The sequence below is a fragment of the Vanacampus margaritifer genome, chromosome 3, assembly GCF_051991255.1.
Source record: "Vanacampus margaritifer isolate UIUO_Vmar chromosome 3, RoL_Vmar_1.0, whole genome shotgun sequence".
Taxonomy (NCBI): Eukaryota; Metazoa; Chordata; class Actinopteri; order Syngnathiformes; family Syngnathidae; genus Vanacampus; species Vanacampus margaritifer.
The window spans coordinates 19,494,236-19,513,915 of NC_135434.1; the positions used below are offsets into that span (position 1 = coordinate 19,494,236).

At 38.2% G+C, this 19,680-nt stretch overlaps 2 protein-coding genes across 4 annotated transcripts in view; both read right to left on the reverse strand.

The window, feature by feature from the left end:
- rimbp2b (RIMS binding protein 2b) overlaps positions 1 to 7,555 on the reverse strand; it is a 104,714-nt gene extending 97,159 nt beyond the window's left edge. Inside the window, 2 exon segments of the mRNA XM_077560277.1 lie at positions 7,323 to 7,454; positions 7,541 to 7,555. Coding sequence (XP_077416403.1) covers positions 7,323 to 7,454; positions 7,541 to 7,543 — 135 coding nt within the window. The 5' untranslated portion in view covers positions 7,544 to 7,555.
- A 5,545-nt stretch (positions 7,556 to 13,100) lies between these two features.
- Positions 13,101 to 19,431, reverse strand: stx2b (syntaxin 2b). 3 transcript variants are annotated; one of them, XM_077561381.1, is made up of 11 exons: positions 19,198 to 19,431; positions 19,053 to 19,127; positions 18,888 to 18,987; positions 18,460 to 18,534; positions 18,292 to 18,365; positions 18,011 to 18,119; positions 15,422 to 15,495; positions 15,156 to 15,293; positions 14,824 to 14,934; positions 14,444 to 14,557; positions 13,101 to 14,327 (listed from the first exon to the last, which is right to left on the reverse strand). In XM_077561381.1, exons 1-10 carry the CDS (start codon positions 19,225 to 19,227, stop codon positions 14,462 to 14,464), a joined length of 882 nt encoding a protein of 293 aa, XP_077417507.1. In that variant the 5' UTR covers positions 19,228 to 19,431; the 3' UTR covers positions 13,101 to 14,327; positions 14,444 to 14,461. The 3 variants fall into 3 exon arrangements, with proteins under 3 accessions (XP_077417507.1, XP_077417508.1, XP_077417506.1); XM_077561382.1 differs by lacking the exon at positions 14,444 to 14,557; XM_077561380.1 differs by having other exon boundaries at positions 13,101 to 14,557.
- Between the last annotated feature and the right edge of the window lie 249 nt (positions 19,432 to 19,680).

Sequence of the window (19,680 nt, forward strand, 5' to 3'; positions counted from 1 at the left end):
ACATTTGTGAGTTGTCTCATCGCTAAGCTGCAAATGAAAGAGTCGACCCCCTGATTTTTCATCGCTACCTTTACAACCATTTGCTGCTCTGTGATAACCGCCATAAATAGTTGGGTTTGCCCAAACCATGCCTCGTAGAATGAACACGTGATACTACTCAGATGAAAGGTGAAACGCCTTCCAAGACAAGCAGGGCAGTCTAGTTGCAATCGATTCAGAATCACTCGATTAATAAACACAAAGAGAAAAATCAAAACAACCCGCACACACTGCAGTTTTATGGATACAAACGCTTGATCAAGCTTTATGGATTTAACACACTGTACAGAAATGCTGGTATGCTTCCTTCCATTCACTCAGTCTTTTCAAGGCTCTTCTTCCACACTAACAGCACCTTATTCAACCTAGTGAAAGTTAAAAAAAGAATGTCTTTCCTCTTTGCATAGGGAAGATAAAAGCCACTCGCTGGCAGCTCAGGGATAACCTGCCAAATGATGAATGAGCATGTGTGCTTGTCAAGGTGGGCAGGAGGAGCTACAGTATGAATGGGAGAAAACGTGCTCATATTTCAAGTGTATGTCCAGACTGGCACCCCGGAATTGTGTAAACTGTTTTTAGGCGTCACATTGGGCGCACACAAGCGATAGCACGCTCATCGTAAGCTATGTCTATGTAGTCATGATACTACCCAGATTCTCTTGTGGCTGTCATCCGTGGTTTTATATGTCGTGGCAAAATGCTGATCATGCACAAATCCAATGATTACAACATTCAGAAGTGCTCTTCTCTCCAATGATTCTCTGCAACCTACAGTGTGAAATCGCAAGCCACGTAAACACGTTAGAATTGATATCTTCAATTTATGAATGCAACTTCTCTTTAGACTTAGGAGAGAATGCCTCTTGGCAGGCGAGGCGGTTTCAACTGGAGCTGACACAACCGCCCCCCAAATCACCTTTTAGCATCCATGGACATAAATACAAGGCAAGTATTATTTTAAACCCACTGCATCAAAATTTTAATAAGAAGGATCACAAATAGATGAAGTGAATCTGCATGCAAATGAAATGCAATGTCCTCTGGATCTATCTGAGGATACTACCGAAAAACAGACGTAGTGTTGAAGAGCAAAGTGAAAGGCAGACGAGTCATTTCAAAGAGTGTGAGAGATCCTTATCCTTTTAGCAGCAGCTCTGCCATTCTGCAGCACGGCAAGCAAAACACAACCCGGGATTGTAAAAATAAATAAATAAATAAATAAATAAATAAATAAATAAATAAAACACGGCGTGACAGCAGACGGCAAACGGTGCCATACCTTAGCAGCAGCGCTTAAAAGACCGGCGTCGTGGCAGGTGCTTCCCACAAGGCGACAAGGACAGACACGCAAGCAACAAAATGATGTCTATGGCAGCTCTGTAGCATAAAATGGTTCATCAGTGCACGGCGGCAAGAAGCACAGCCGGGCAGTGCACAGAAAGAGAGAGAGCGAGAGGAAGAGGAGAGAGGGAGAGAGTCAGCCATCGAGCATCATTCAGCTCACACTACCACAGTTGTGCAGCAGAGCACACACATCAACACGCCCCCTTTTCTCCCTCTCGCTCACTTTCTCCGTCTCTCACACACATTTAGTCACACGGACTCAAGCATGCAGGGGTGCAGAGGCAGTGCAGTACACGGCACCACTGAGCAGTACTCCAATACCAGGATGCCTGTCATCTTCCTGGATCACAATTGCTCATCCTCAGTTTTATGTTGGGAAGTCGTCTCACACAATTTTGTCAATTAAGCCTTCCATTCACACTCGGTCCTACTCAATTGTAATAGCCACTCTCATGACCAGCCACGATTGGGGCTCGCAAGGTCGTTTGAGGTTCTGTTTTGGTTTTGTTTTGTTTTTATTGCAAGATTCTACAGGGATTCCTTATGACTAGGGTGCACAGAGAGTACACCAATAGTCCCTTGAGGGTCATCTTGACAACATTGCATTTACTGATTGGTGGGCCAAATCAATCGGCCATCACAAACAATTGCACACATCCAATCAAAGATCGTGAAATTAAGTGCAGAAGGGAACTACGAGGGATTATTTTATTTGTATATTCAATTTTCCCACTGTGGGGCAAAGTGGAGTATAGCAGTGCACCATGACTGCCCTCTGTGGCTGACAAGACAACTGCATTTGTTGTGGGAAAAGCAAGGTGAGTGGCCCAAAAGAAATATGCTTTCCTTAGTGTGGATGCCTAGCAACCATGAGCCTTCCCTCCCCCTCCAGCGGGACCCTCTTAGCAATCTAGTTTAAATCATACAGTGGCCGTTTATCAGTAGATGCACCATAACAACACACAAGCTTTAGTGTGCTTGCTGAGTGTCCTCTGCCTTGTGAATAAACAAAAAAGGGGGTTGGGTGTTACCTAGTGTTTCCAGTCATAGCTGCTTACTCTTTATTGAATGCGCATCCTAGATTCGCTATAACCTTCAGCCCAATATGGACCCAAAGTAGAAAAAAGTCAGCATCTTCATCCATCCACTTTCTACACAGTTTATCCGCATTTGACTCGTGAGTGAGTTAAAGCCTTTCCCAGCTGACTTTGGGCGAGAGGTGGGGTATACCTACGACTGGTATGCAACTAATTCCAGGGCTCAAGCAATCATTCACACCTAAAGACAATTTGTGGAGATGTGGAAGGAAGCCGGAGTACCAGAGAAAAACTACACAAGTCAAACCCCCTTCACAACTATGCGGCAGATGTGCTAACCACTATAACATCATGCCGTAAATGACTGAATTACAGCTCTGTAACTATCCCAAAATAAACACCTACACTGAAAAAAATAAAATTAAATGAAATAAAAAAAATATTTAAAAAAACAATTCCCGTTTTTTTAACGAGAAAGTAATTTTTTATTATTTCACAGTATTTTCTGGCGCCCCAGCAGCCAGAAAATTACCGGGGGGGTTTTAACGAGAAAGTCGTTTGTCACGGTGTGGTCACGGAGCGGCGTGATGTCTGTCGGCGTGTAAGGTGGAGGACCCAAAATGCAGGGAGGCAGGAGAACCACGGCAGGAGTGCGGGTTAGACTGACGTACTTTATTGTACAACAAACACTAACCAGGGTACTGGTTAGTATTAAATCAACAAGGACCTGAAAAGATACAAAATCAAAATGACAGCCAGAACTCCCGGGCTGACCGTGATGATCCCACACGGACTGATCACCACCCGGGAACTAAATACACCCACACTAATTGGGTAACTAGCCACACCTGGGGCCAGGCACAAGTGGCTGAGGGCCCGGATTGGTCAACCCGCGGAAGGGCGGGAACCCACTCAGGGCCCTCAACCAAAGCCAGATCCTCCCAGACATGACAGTTTTCTGTTATTTCACTGTATTTTGGGGGCGCCCCAGCTGCCGGAAATGTACCTTTTATTTAATTTTTTATGAGAAAGTAATTTTCTGTTATTTCACAGTATTTTTCTGGCGCCCCAGCTGCCGGAAATGTACAGGGTTTTTTTTTTACGAGAAAGTAATTTTTTTTATTTCACAGTATTTTTGTGCCGCCCCAGCTGCCGGAAATCTACCGGGGGGGTTTTAACGAGAAAGTATTTTTTTTTTTTTCACAGTATTTTTCTGGAGCCCCAGCTGCCGGAAAATTACCCTTTTTTTTTTTTTTACGAGAAAGTAATTTTCTATTATTTCACAGTATTTTTCTGGTGCCCAAGCTGCTGAAAAATTACAGGTTTTTTTACGATTTTTTTTGTTACAGTGTATATCTTTTTTGTCCTTTCAAAATAAATGTTAATACAATGAATGCTACCATCTATAAGACATTACAGAAATTGTAGTTATTTTCACTTTTAAAACATTGTCAATTCACAAAGAAATTATGGTAAAATGACACCTTTTAACTGTTAATCTCTCAGTATATATAATTTTTGTCTTTTTTTTAAGGTTTTAAAATGTAATTTTAAATGTTATTCCATTAAATAACTACGATACATTTGTGAACGTATTTTAACAATCAATATATGTAGCTATTTCCAATATTTTTTCGAATAATGCTTTTTTTTTGTAAAATAACAGAAATATTGTGTGTTTTTACAGTGATTTGATGTTATTTTACATTTTACATGTAAAATCTGTTTATTTTTGCAAAAAAAAAAGTAAAAATTCTGTTATATTACTTTCTTTTTCTTTTCTTTTTTTAACAGTGTATTGGCCCACCACAGAAAATTGGGTTCGAGAGCAATGTAGCCTATTTACACAAGGGAGTGCATCATCTACTTTGCTTCTAGTGATTGTGTTTTTGTGTGATTTTATTTGTGTGTGCGTTTTGTAATAATGATTCAATGCAGTCCTGCCCACCTTGGAGTCGGAGTCGAGATATGCAGCCAAACCTTTTCAGACAGCTGTCAAAAGGATGTCCAAGGGCGGAAGTTGAGCTGCAGGCATGTCTGAACTCAGCTGACTGAGGCAGGTTTGGAGGTGTGAACAACTGTTTTGACATTTCCTTTGTGAAGGTTTTCGCTTGAATTAAAAAAAAAAAAAAATTGAAGGTCACCTTAGACTATAATTACACAATTATGATGTGTTATCAAAAATGTCGTAGCCTAGCAGATCTTTTCTTAATGCTGCAATGTAAAAATAAACTACTAAAATATCTAATTTAATAGTAGTAAACACATCCCCGATTTGATCTTCTGTAGTGTCTTGTTATTGGACTTCTGTGCAACCCAATTTGTCCATAAACACCATGTTCTAACATAATCTTGTCCATAAGTGCACTTGGCACCAAGACACCCTTCGCCGCAAGTCAAGTATCGACATGGAGAAGCAGACATTAGCTAACAAGAATACCGAACGCAGAGGTGCACTACTGAGGCACACCGACTGCTCATTTGATGACAGTATACTTGATCACGTTTCGAACTTGGGGGGGATGGTTAGAACTTTAGGGTGTTTTTCACTACAAATCTGGATGAAGAGTACTATTTAAAATGTACTGCAAGTCATTTGTGACATTCATACATCCAGGTACAACTACGCTTTCATGATTGTACAATATATTGAAGTACCGTATGGTATAGTGAGTCAGATACGCTAGTGCAAGTACATTACAGTGTAAACTATTTAATGATAACTTCTGAATGAAAGCATTCGGGTTTGACGTCAAAACATAATATGATAACATGGCAAATGTTGTCAAGCAGTTGTTTTGGTGAACTGCTACTTCAGGGCATTCCAAATAATTATACGGTTATGACTAATGCTTGCATAATGGCTCTGATTGATTTTCCATCTTCTCTCAGCTTGGTTTTTCACACCCAAACAGTGATTTTCTTGTTGGTTAGACCTCCAAGTAGTATAAATATATCCTGCTCAGGCAAAACCCAAATCTATAACTGAGTGCAGACATTTTTCTGCCATTTGATGTATGCCGAATCAGTGTAATAGGAATTAAGATATATCACTTCAGCCAAATTTTCCTTCCATTACTTTCACATGCTATCTTCTATATAGCCAAATATTTACGTATGTTTCAATACATTAGAAGAAGTATGTATAGTTGGGATTTGTGGGAAGTGGCAAAATACAAATACAATACTTCATTACTATACTAAAGGTATTTCAGGTATTTGTACTTTACTTGAGTATTTTCAATGACTTTTTACTTTAAAAACAGACATCTGTACTTTAAATCTTTATTTTGTCAAAATAGGCTTGTTACTTTTTTTACCTTGGCAGATGATGTAAAAAAAATATTAAAAAAAATAGAGAGAAGTTAAGTAAGACAATTGCAGTTGAGATCATTGATTGAAATATTGGGATCTTATAAGTCAGGGCGAAAAAATAGGAACAGCAATGACACGGAGGAATTTCAGTGGTAGGCAAGCGATGCCTAGGCGAGGTTACATTTAAAACTGCAAACGTCAACTGTTGGGCGGGTAGGTACTCCCAATTTTTATTTTACAGGCTTTGGTGAAATTGGTAGGTAGACGATGTTTCTTCTAAATTGATGTTACACTGCTCAAATCTGTCTGATTACCACATACAGTAAAGGTCGTTTTCTCACTACTATATTGAGTGACTAGTGGCCCTTAGCTTAGCAGATGGACAGAGATGATCGTGGTGGTAGTAGCTGCAATATGTGTTAAAATTGTTTGTTTGTTTGTTAGCTGCTATAAGTTTTGTTTAAGCTTCAACTAGGTTGTGCCGTCTAGAATGGAAAAAAGTTTGAATGTAGGATCTTGAGGGATTTCAGGGTGTACGCTTTTTTGTGTTTTTATGATATGTTGGGGGAAAACAAAAACTGTGCAAGGGGCTTGATCTTATCTAATCTGCCTACTTATTTATTTTTATTACACCAACTATAAACCCATGAGGAGGAAAATCAAATTACCGTGTAAATTTTGTTTGCACAGCACACGGAGAACCAGATCACACACATGCAGGCATGCAAGGAGAGATGCTCGAGGGGATGTTGGTGGTTTGCTCAAGGGCACTTCAACAGTGATTAGAAAGCAGACAGGCAGATAGCTCTAAGAGAAAAATAACACTGAATCCCAGTTTATTATCGTTTGAATGCAAAACGAGCAAACGATCTTACCCAAATTAAAGACAAGCGTCATTCAAAACCAGCGAAAGGGTGGAGAGAACAAGGATGAACTCCATCTCAAGCAAATGCCAAAAAATACTGTAAATATTGTGGGATTTTTATCAACAACAACATAAAGCCATCCTTCCTCAGGGCAACCACACGTCACAACTTATTCATGTCAAATTCTACAGTGCTAAAAACGTGCAACCTTCTCATGCGCTAGGAAGTCGTTACAATCGTAAGTCTCCCTGATTTTACAACCCATGGGAGAGCTTTCATCAGAGGTCAAAGGGTTAAGGACCATAGTAATAAACCTTCGTCCCGATATGACCCTTCCTTGCAAAGCAGTCGCAGCAGAAACAGCACACATACAAACACACACACCACAATACAATGACAGACTGACTGCACATGGACACTAACAAGGCATCGAGGCTATGCACAAACCCAGCTGCATTTTTGCAAATCTTCAAAATACCGCATAGTATTAGGCCTCGTCGTGTTTTAGAGTATTTCTTTGTAATCGGAGCAATGTATTTTACCCCAAGCAAATACAAAGTCATGTTAGCGCATACAACACGGTTTCATTAGTTGGAGCCGCGGAGTGCAGCACGAGGTCAGATTGTGGCTGCGGGCATCAACAAGTGCAGCTTGTGTCCAGACCAGACGCGGCTGAATTAAAAGCTCGTTCACTGAAGGCTTAACAGAACGCCGGGCTCACCTTGTCTGTGCCTTTCATCCGACTGCTCCTCTTCGCTGCAGGTAACCTTTGTCTCAGGCTCACAACACGCTCCCTCTGACACTGTTTCAGGAGTTTCTCCACCCTGCAAGTCTTCTCACAACCCATTGACCCCTGGGGTGAAAGGGAAGGGGTAATAAAATAAATAAATTAAGCCTGGTCGCAATCATGTCGCAGAGTGACTACAAGTAACAACCTACCATGGCAGGCCAGTTTGCATGCCAACCCCAAACGCTTGTCATGGTCAGCTGTGCTGGGTGGCTGGATGATGTCATAACTTCAGATTATAAATATCTGTATCCAGCAGGGTTACATAATGAGGGGATGTTGGATTATTGTCGGTGCGCACAGACAGCAACGACCGCACAGCTGGCACAAGACTCACATTCAAAACAAAAGCAAATTAAATGTTACATGGCTTGGAATATTACATCTGGGTTGTTAATAAATACAAATTTTAATGAAAATTAAACAATGCAAATTAGACTGTGCATGTTGCACACGTTGGGTGTTTTGGGTCATTCGTTGTTTTGTTGCAAGACCCATGATCCGCGATTGAATACCTTGATAGTCTTGAGATTTCATTGTACCCTGCGCAGATTCAAGAAACATTGTTCCAGATGGAGCAAAGCAGCCCTATAGAACACAACAGAACCTCATCCATGTTTCACAGTAGGGACAGTGTTCTTTTCTTGATGTGCTCCATTTTTGTGTCTGTAAATATTAACTTATTTACATTGCCCAAAAGCTCCAATTTTGTTTTATCTGACTATAAGACATTCTCCCAGAGGTTTTGTGAAAGGTCAACAAGCAGTTTGGATTTATTCATTTATTTAATGCTCTATTTTCAACATTGCCGTTCTCCTTGGTCTTCGTCTCCCATTGTCCACTTTGGCTCAAACAATGATCATATTGTGATCATAATGTATTATCTGCTTCTTTGTTATCATTTTTTTTCATCCAGTGAGGTTGACTACAGTCTTGAGGACCAAATATGTGCAACTTCTGTTATAGGTACATCAAGCTGCTTGGAGATAGTGTTTTTGTCTTGAACTCTAAAGAGGTATTTGTCTGTAGGTTTCTTTCTAATCCCCTGGGACAAGTCTCTCCTTTGCGAAATATTTCAAGCCTAATTTAAGATTTATATAATTTTTTAACTAACAAATTCCCATTTACTGTTTTTTCTTTTATAGATAATTTTAACACAAACCTACCAAATATACCTTATATGATACATATTCATTAGTCTAATAAAGCCTCATAAAAATCACATAATCCTCAGCTTTATGTATTTAGTATTAATAAAGTATAATTACAAATATATGATAAATAATGATTCATTTAATTAAAATACATAAAGTATATTGTTTGAATTACATAATAATCAGGTTACCTATATACACGATAAATATACTGCTATGTAAAAAAAATTTATTTTTAACAAACAAATTGTTTACATTATTATGTTTTGGGGATTAAACTGAATGCAGACGTCCCAAAAATATTTAAAATAAAAAAAGGAATGATACTTTACTAATACTAAATACACAAACCTGAGGTTTATGCATTTCAAATAAATTAAATGGGAATTTGTTATGTAAAAAAATTACATAAACCTTAAATTAGGCTTGAAATATTTCTGTGAGTTTATCGTGTTAACACACCCTGTCACCAAACAGCACAGTTACTACTTGTCACCTTTTAAATAGGGATGACTGACTACAAGTTTGAAGACACCTGTGATGGTAATTAGAGGATTCACCATGGTTGAACATGACACTATGATCAAATTATTTTCAAACTTTTATAGAGGGATGCCATCATTTTTTGTCAAGGACTGTTCAACCACTTTTCAGAGCAATGTCTCATTTACATTGGTTATTTTTATTTTTTATCAAATTTTCATTTATTATTACTATTTCTTTTATCATCATGATTGTTTTTTCGTTCATTAACATAGAGGTACAAACAATTTTGTCTATGTGTGTATGTGTATACAGAAAATTCTGATTTGTCATGGTTGTTTACTGTATGAAATAAAATTATGTAACAATAAGAGATTTATTGGAAATAAGCTTCAACATGATATCATGTTCATTTTTTGCCTGCAGTCATTATGCTTCCCATCAATTTAGTGGAAGAGGATCACTCACGCAGGCTCGCAGCATTACAATAATGGAAGAATACACCGTTATTGTTTGTTTGTGTTCATCCACATAATGAGTGTTTACAAGCAAGGCTGCAATCTGGTGATTAAAAATGTTGAAAATCGTTTGAATGTGGATATGGATGCATAACCTGTCAATCTCACATTCCAGTCCCACTTGTAGATTTGGTTAGTGAATCACAACCAGCATTCATTGAGAAACATAGTGCCATGTTTTATTCACCAGCATGCACCAAACAGGAAATGTGCAATTTTAAATTATGTGCAAAGAAATGGATTAAAGAAAGTCAAAGAGCTGGCCAGGAAACATGATAGACAAAACAAAGACAAGCAGGAGAAAGAAAAAAAAAAGACTTCACCGTAGCTCTCTACAAATTTATTTACTGTGTAACCTAAATGCATGCAGTGTGTTTATTGAAATTAATGATTGTCCTCAACATTTTCTCAGTATTATCACCCTTCTGAGATCGAGTTTATGATCTAATTCAGAGAGCGAGAACACTTTGTGTTCCTTCTCTCACTATCACTAATCATGTTAAATGAACTGAGATAAGCAATAAGACGGTTACTTGCAAAAAACAACCAGTTATTAAGGCTGTTTAACAATAGCAATTTAGTTGTTTAAATGTTTGTTGTTGTTCGAAGGTAACAATTTAGGTGTAAGGGTGGGGGGGGTATGTGATAGGTAGCTTGCCGTGGTTTGGGGATACTTCCCGCTCCAAAAATTGCATGGGAAGTCAGTGAGTAAACCGAATCTAATAAAAGTTATGCAAAGGCGAAAAGGACTTAAAATATAAACATACCCCAACCCTAATTTCTTACTCTTTTTAATACAACCGTTCCTCAACGCATTGACAGTATGCATGTTTCTGGAGAAAACCAGCTCCTCCACTAACCTTGCCAGCCAGATTGCTAATTGTGATTCGCTCGAGGGAGTTCTTCACATTATCAATCTGGTACTTCACTAGGCAGACCCGTTCGGGAAAGGTGCGGCTTGCTGTACAATACTTCGAGCAGATTGGACGATGCGGTATCTTTGCACATTTTGTTTTAACCACTTAAAGCATCGGATGAAAATCTCGTCTTCCGTCTCGTTTTAGCAGATAAAAATGCACGAAAATCCTCTCGCTGTTCAATTTCAACAAGGAAACAGTGAGTAATTCTGCGAGAACATAATTAATTGTAGCATCCATTCGTCTGTTAGGTTTGTTTGTTTCCCCTCGCCATCGGCGCTTATTGTTTTCGTCCTGCGTAAACAACGCCTGATTGATCCGATCGAAAAAAGATCGGCTGCGAACGTATCAGCGGGAGCGGTACAAGCTATATTCTCCGAAGTTTGTGAACTCACAAATACCGCGAGAATTCATCTTGCTGGCATGATTAGCTCCCCACAATTTACAATGAGAATTAACAAAAATGGACATTGGTCTTGTCTCTTTGTTTTTTCTTTTAAATGAAACAGACAACATATTAAATATATTACCAGACATTAACTTAATACAGAATATTTGTTATTTGACTATAGAGTGGTACCTCGGAGTTTGAACATAATTCGTTCCTGCGAAGTGTTCAAAGTCCGAATTGTTCAACCTCCGAAACATTTTTTCCCATAGGAAATAATGTAAATGCAATTAATCCGTTCCCAAGCTCCAAAAACAGAAAATTTCTATTTTAATTTCTATTTACGTTTTTTTACATTTACACCCGTACAGTATTTAAACAATAAAAAAAAAATACCTTACCTTTTTTGTCGTGGGGTGATGGCATCAGTGGGTGATAAAATACTATGTTAATGCTTGCTTTAGTTCACTGCTGAGTTTGTTGTTTGTTACATTGGGCATATTGTTAGACTTCTAAGCGGTCCTTGCATGCGTTGTTTAACGTCAGGCACGTTGTTGAACAGCTAAGGCGGGTCCTCGTGCCAATATTTACAGAAGTCACGGTAGTAACAACGGCGCGATAATCTCCTTCCTAATTCCACTGTGGTTTGTAGCACTGTACGTTTTTCTTTGTTGCCATTGGCACTGTTGTCTTTTTTTGGGCCCATGGCGAAGAAAATTGTCGTGGAAAAATCAAAATGCACTCGCGAGTACGGAGCACCTCCGAGAGTGTTCACACTGACTGGAAATGAGCGGCGCTTCATTCGGTTTCACTCGGCTTCACTCGGCTACCTGTTTTCAAGGTACGTTCGGCTTAGCTTGCTTTGCTTGGGTGTTCGAATCCGAAAATGAGTTCAAACTCCGAGGCCTTTTTTACTTAGATTTTTTGGGTTGAAGTCTGATTTGTACAAGTTCCGAGACGTTCAAACTCCGAGTTTCCACTGTACTTGTCTATACTATGTTATATATAAAAAAACATACACATTAACATACACCTAAAAAAAGAAATGCACTTGAATCTAAAAAATAATAATAATAATAATGCATGTACAAGTCTGTGTATGGGTGAAGTGCAGACACATCATATAAACATATTTAACACAACAAATTGACTTTAGCACTGTTTGTGTCTGACTTTTTACATCTTGTCTTTAATACAAATACTTCAAAATGGAGCTTTTGTTTGCTGAAAAACAATCTTGTGTCCATGACCTACTTCACGAGGCTACTTTTTTCCCTGTGCAGACACACACCACGCAAGCACGCCACACACGTTAGTAAAATATAGACATCACTATTAACACTTGTTTCCCTCATTAGCAAGTAGCAACACGATCGAGGAGCAAAAAAACAGACTAGTAATGAAAATAAAAACTTTTCACATATCCTGGAGAAATTAAGGAACATTTTGACTCAACTAGACAGACATACTGTACATACCGTGACTGACTGGACTCGAGGAGGACGTCTGCTCCGTTCATCTTGCATTTTGCTGAAGCACCCCCAAAAATGGGCTGAAAATGTGTCTGGCTGCGGGTGATTATGCTACATTGCTTGGCTTGCATTTGTTGTGCTCAGTAGTCGACTTGTGGCTGTTGTGATGGTACGTTGTGTGATTTCTTCATTACTGTAATCCTCTCATACTAACTTTCTGGAGCAAAAAACTAAAAGAAATGAATGAATAAATTCTGATGTTTAACGGAACATATGGTGTTCCACAAGGTTCAATCTTGGGGCCTCTGTTGTTTTCATTGTTCATGCTGCCCCTGGTTGAAAACAGCGGTGGTTGTTTTAAAGTGCTCTGTAAATTTGAAAAAAGGCTGCTCTCTCTGTTCATTTTGTTCACCAGTAAACCCTATACCTATGTCTTGAATTAAAAAAAAAAAAATCACATTTATTTTTCAATCAATAAAGAAGGGTTTGGTGAATATGTATAGGAAACTGGTGAGGTTCAGTACCTACAACAAGGTTTAGAACCACTGCTACAAATAGTCATAGAATATTTGTGATAGGACCCCACTACTCACCCAGTGTTAGCGATGCACTAGCTCTGAGGACAATGGATATATGAAATGGACAGATGGATGAAGTCATATGTTTTAGAAATATTTTTTTTATTTGTAATAATAAATTTCACACAAGTTTGATATAAAATCTAATTCATAACGTTCAAACAATACAAATAATTACCACAATGTGGCCCTAAAATGACATGAAAAAGAGATTTTCACAGGCGTATTTAAGACATCACAGTCACATTGAAAAAGCTTTTCATTAGGGATAAAGAAGGCACAATTTAGGCTTGGTTGTTGAAGTTACGACAATAGTCATAAAGACAAATGATTATGTTTTAACACAATGAGTAAAATGTGTCCTTCAAATGACATCAAAAAAGACATTTTCACAGGCACATTTCTGACATCACAGTCACAATGCAAAACCTTTTCCATTATGGAGAGAGAAGGCACAATTCAAACTGTTAAAATATGCTGCTTTAGTCAATAGGAATAATGCTTAATCACAAGTGGAAAACATGACACAAAACCTACATTACGTCTTTTCCAAATGTACTGCAACGTCCTGAGATATAGCGCTTACATTCAGTTTACATGACTTCAAGTAAATAATTCATATTCAAAAAGATCAAGTGATCATATGAAACATTTAGGCTGGATAATTAGTTTCCTGTTTATCTCACAGTGGCAGGAAGTAAGTAGGACATCACTGCAGCTAAACAGCAATCTGGCACATAAATCTCATTGTTACAAATGTGTGGTGTTTTTTTAATTTATTTTTCATTTTTTAGGTAGGTGTTAGTGAAGAAGCTGTGTTCTGCTGTATTCTTACAAAATAAGAAATGTTTAATATATTGATTTTAAATGAATCTACTATATCATAGTGTGCATATCCTTTGTTCCAAAATATCTGATAGGCAGTAAATAGTAATTGTATCACAGAGAACTACACTCAACAGCCACAACATTAGGTACACTTGCATTATGTAATCATTTAGTAGAGATGAACTATGTGGTGTTAAATTAATATCTGTCAAACAATGTTAAACATTTCACTATTGCATTACTTTTCAAAAGCAGAATTTGAATACAGGTTTCTGTTTGCTAGATAGTGCAGTTGTACCTAATGTTGTGGACAGCGAGGTGTTTACATGACACTTCCCTATGTACAGATTTGTGCGTCGCGAGGTCTGTTGTTAGTGGTGCAAAGAAGAGCAGAAGACAACTTATCATACTTGATTGCGGTTCTCCCTGTAATGCTGTTACATGGTGAATGAGATGGCGCTGTTGTAAGCTTTATCACTACAGGAACAAGAGATTACTGTGAGGTTGTGACCCATGTAATCCTTCACCCGAAGGCACCAACTAGCGCAATGAGTAAAATGAGGACAACCGCAACTCCACACACAGCAAGGCAGAGCAGCTTCTGTTTAAAAAAAAAATAATAATAATGAAGACGTCAATATCTTGACCTAAGGAAAACGATTGAAAAGGCACAGGATGGATGGATGGATGGATGACAAGCGGTGTGGATGTTATTACCTCCTGCTGTTATCAGTCTCAGGCAGGAGGTTTGGTTAGTCCAACAGACAAGCCAACGATCAAAGCAATGACAGCAAGCAGGATCAGGAGAGCAAAGGCAAGGATTATATATTTCTGCCAAGCAAAGAATGTGGTGTTAATTAAACTTCAAACCTCAGTAGTGACAACAGAAAATTGATTAATAATAACAATGCCCAATCATGACACCGAGAGAGAACTATTAATCTCAACAAGTTACATATAAGTCTGCTTATAGTCAGTGTCAATCCAAATTGAGCAATATTGTGTATGTCAAGGCAGAGTTTGATTTAGCTTTTGTATTGTTCTCATTCGAATGTGCCAGCAGAGGGCGATAAGTGTAATTATAAAGTAGCACTTACCCTCCTGGATTTTTTCTGGTATCTTACTGCTTTTTTGGTTTCTTCTTTCGCCCGAACAATATATTCAGCTGCATTGGAAACATTATTCTCAATGTTGTTGACCATTTCGCCCTGTAAGAGAGATTATCAATAACATAGTGACATACATTGCTTGTCCGAAGAGCAAATAGAGAACATGTAAATCCACGCATCACAGGCTGGACTAAGATCCTAGAGCCTTTCAACCGTGAGGAAGACATGCTAAACACTAGGTCAAGGTGCTCACCATGACCTTATACACAGAAAAATTCAAATGAAAAGCAACTGGCAATGTGGGTCAGCTCGAGTGCTACCTGAGTTTCAACTAGCATCGCCATGTCCATGAACATCGCATGAAGCTCTCGAATGCTGGACTCCAGTCGTATGATGTCCTGATGTCGTGACTCAATCTCATCCAAGGCCTGACGTGTGATCTTGGAGTCTGAGATGATCTAAAGGAACAGCAAACTACGGTAACCATAAAATCATGCAACACTATTTCAACCCCCCAATTTTTTTTTAGCCACTATAAGATAATATTACAGTGTGTAGCAGTCATGTGAGTTAGAAGAATGCTTACGTCAGATGTGAAGATAGATGGAATTCCACTCTCTAGCATGTCTTCCAGTTCTTCATTGGTGGTCACTCTTCCAGCTAAAATTAAAGTATTCTTTGTGACACCCAAATATTACATTAATTCTGATAAGTCTGCTACACTGCTGATGAGGAGGTACTCCTCTTTCCTCCCATGTTCCAAAAACATGCTAGTAGATGATAGGTGCTAAGCTAATTGAAGACTTAATTATCTATATGTTTGAATATGAGAGTTAATGGTTGACTCTAAGTATGCGGTTAACACTGTGTGTACACTCCCACTCGCCCATACCGTATATACCAAAAAAAAAAAGATTTTGGAAAATGGTTACCAATCCATGACAATCATTTAAAATGTACCTGATGATTTTACGCAGTAAAGGAATTCTAGAATAAAGGGTAAATTATACCTACATGGCCTATTTTACATTTTACAAAAAAATAGGTCAAATTTACCTACTCTATAAACAAAAAAAATTAGGGATGCTTGATGCCACTTTTTTTTCAGACTGATTTCAGTACGAGTAGATACCACTCTACTTTTGATACAAATTTCACACAAAAACAATGAAAATTGATAGAACAGATAATTTTAAAGAAAGACATATACATATATCCGGATACAGCATTTTTCCTTTTAAAAAAAATGCATGAAATAAATGGCAATTTTCTATTATCTTTTTTTCCATTTGTTCTGAAAATATATATTTTGTGTATGTTCCTGGTCGAAAAAATGGCCACAAGAGAGGGGCCGATACTGGTGTCAGCCACCATCGCAAGTACCAATACCCTGAAATAAGGCCAGGTATTGACCCAACCCTGGCTTCGGTACTTGCAAATCCCTATAAAAAAAAAAAAAAAAAACACAAAAAACTATAGAATATAACCAATAAGAGTAGGGTAATAATGTGCAATCACCTTAAATCTTATACTGTACTTTGGATTAAGCCCTAATTCAAAAGCTATGAATTACATCCAGAAATTAAGTAAAGTATACCTCACATTTGTGATTAGTGGCCACATTCATAATATGATTTCATTTACATTTTTAAATGTAATTTGAATTTACTATGCATGTATATATTTTATATTATTTATTTTATTGATATTATATTATTATATAACATATATTATTTATTGCATTGTTATGTATGTAGTTACTTTAAGTTTAATTTAATTAATTAATTTTATATTATATTGAGTGAGATTATTATATATAATGCAATATGTGCAACAAAGCGTCTATCAGCATCTCATGGCTCAGTCGGTGGAGTGGCCGACTCCTAACCTAAAAGTTGTGGGTTTGATCTTCAGCACTTGTGACCATTCATTTTGTTTAATAACTATTAATTGAAAAATCATGAGTACATTTTACTAAATGCTAATGAGTAACTATAGGTGTGGAATGTAATAAAAATCGAATTGATGCACGTATGTCACATATATTGAATTAATGTACTCTTTACTCAAAATATATTATTTAAATTTAGCCATTTAAAATGGATGTAAATTGCTACCCTGTTGAGAAGATTCTACAGTTTTTGTTTTGTTTTTCTAATAGAGAAGACCACCCATGTACCTCTTATAAGAGAAACAGCTGTTGACACTATTAAACACAAAATTTTTTTCCTCCCCCCAAGTCATCCCTCTTGTTGATCAACCACTACCTCCCTCGAGAAGAAAGTGCTTACTGGATGTCACACACCTTTTGTATAGACTTCTCCTTAGAGAGACTCAACCTAACACATCAAAACACGCCCCGTTCACATCTCATTGAAATGCAATCCATCACTATAAAACAAAAACAAAACAAAAAAAGGTCACTCCGTGTGATGTCACTTGTTGTTAGGACTCCATGACAGCACTGTGTGTCGAAGCCAGGTGAAGAAGTGTTACACAAGCCGCCCTGCCCTCGTCCCGTTGTCCCGGCAACACTGACACAGTGCACAGCACAGTCTCCAGTATCAGCCTTAGCAGCTACAGTGCAAAGCTTCTCATTAATGTTGGCTGCAGGGCCTGGGGGAGCAGACCTATTTTTCACTATTGTCTGGTCTTAGTGGGGAAAAGACCAAGCTTCTAATACACACTAGTCGTGGGGCATTACAGGGCATTACAGGGCGTCTTGAAAAACAATGAGGAAATGGGTTCATTTATGTTCACCTATGGAAACATAGTCAAGGCAATGGAAGCGCAAAAGCGTTCTCAGCCTAATCAACGACAAAAATAAAGCATGATTAATTCAATTGCCAAATTTTGTTTGATGTAAAAATAAGCTTTGGCAGATTGAATAAGCCTGTAAAAAGTGAACACCCCTAATGTCTGTTTAGCAACAAGTTAGAGAAAAGGAGGAAACCGGTGGAGTCTGTTTCCTGGATCCTGTCTCACATGGATGTTTTTGCCACTCTTTTATTTCTGGATTTGATTGTCTCACATTCATAAATGTTGCTCGCACAACTACAATCATGAACTGAACAAGCTCGAAAAATGTATGCACATGATCTCGGAGAAGTATTGATACTATACATGGATGCACACTGACCTCACAAAAAGTCAAAGGTTAACATTTGTCACTTACTTATCTCCAATTGTCTTTGGATCCGTCCTTTGCTTCGCTCCCTGAAGAAAACTTGTGTCTCATTGTACTGGGTCATTACCTCCACAAACTTCCTGGACAGCACCGTGTGCTAGAGATGAATCGAGGGACAAGGACAGAGGAGGACATTGTTCTTTTCAAACATCCTAATTCCATGTTTATGTATAATTTCCTGATGTGGGATGAATTTAAACACAGTACAGTATTTAGAGTAATCAGCCTAATGAAGTACAGGAATGGAATACTGAATAACTAACAGCTACCTGTGTTTTCTGGATCCTGAAGTCAACAGAGGATCTGTTAGTCGCGTCATCTTTAGTCATGCTTTGCTCCATGGCTTCAGTGTGAGAGCAGCATGGCAGAGTATAAAACACAGGAAAGGTTAATGATGTGTACAGTGCGATTGACAACACATTTGTAGTTCGACTCACATTTTAGTTTGGTTCGCACCACATTGGCATTGCCTTTGATTTCGTTGGTCAGTGCATTAAGACGATCTTTTGTTTCTATGCACAAGAAGAAGAAAACAGACATCTAACTTTTACTTAACAGGGGTTGTAACCATAAAAAAAATAAAAAAATAAATAAATAAATATATATATATATATATATATATATATATATATATATATATATATATAGTGCATTATAGCAATAGAAATTAACCACTCTGAGCATGTGATGAAATGATGACATCATGTTTTAAATACATATTTGCAATGGATCTCAACTATACCTTTAAGGCATGTACTGTATAGACAAGATTAAGAAGTAAGGGAGTTGTTGCCACAAATGTCAAACTGCAGTGATGTGAGCCACGTGAAAGTGTAACAGAACGCACACAGTGTGAGAAACTTACTGTCATCTGGGTGCGGCGCAGACAGGATCATGCTGTGCATCTTCTTCACGTCCTCCACTTGGTCGTATATCTTATCAATGAGCCCTCGGACCTCTTCCACCTGCAAAGAGCAACATTTTTGGATCTTCCGAGGTATTGTACATTTGTTAGATCACAGCAACTGACCCTCCTAAAGAAGCCCTCCATGAAACCATCTCGGTCCAATGCGACTGCAACATCTTCCTCTGCCGATGTTCTGCTCTGTAAGAGCGACAAATGAAAATCCAAAGAATTACCGAAATGTTTCCTTAACGCCATAAAGGACACTTACAGCAGTCAGCTCAAGCAGTCGATCCTTCATCACAATGGCCAGCTCGTCTCTAGAATAGTTTACTTTATACTAGTGTAATAAAAGTCCCTCCGGGTCATCCATGTGGCAGATGTTCGCGTTCAGAAGCTCGACGCGTGTCCAACAAAATATAAAACGCTCCACGTAATGACAGAGATAAGTCTGATTACACTTGGATATAAATCGATGAGTCTCTCACACACAGATCTTCTCCAACTCTTCCTCGTAAACGCCTTTTTACGTCCCTCCCTCTAGCGGTCTCCAGAGATGAGACAAGTCCAACCTCAATCAAACAGTCAATATATTCATGATTAAAACCACCATGTTACATGTGAATCACTATATAAACCTATATTTAATATGTAGGCTATTCTGAAATCAATTATACGAAATATTAGAGATGTTCACTGTCAGAACAGAGATGCTTCACTAAATAGACGCGAGTCAATGATCAAGGTGGCCACA

Bases quoted from the DNA above. Each gene is read 5' to 3' on its own strand.
- stx2b (XM_077561381.1), bottom strand. From the start codon at position 19,227: ATGAAGGATCGACTGCTTGAGCTGACTGCT. The intron at 15,496-18,010 runs GTAAGTGACAAA...CTTTAATTTTAG, and splicing joins CCAAAGACAATTGGAGATAA to CTGGAAGAGTGACCACCAAT. The intron at 14,558-14,823 runs GTAAGTGCTACT...TTTGCTTGGCAG, and splicing joins ACCAGAAAAAATCCAGGAGG to AAATATATAATCCTTGCCTT.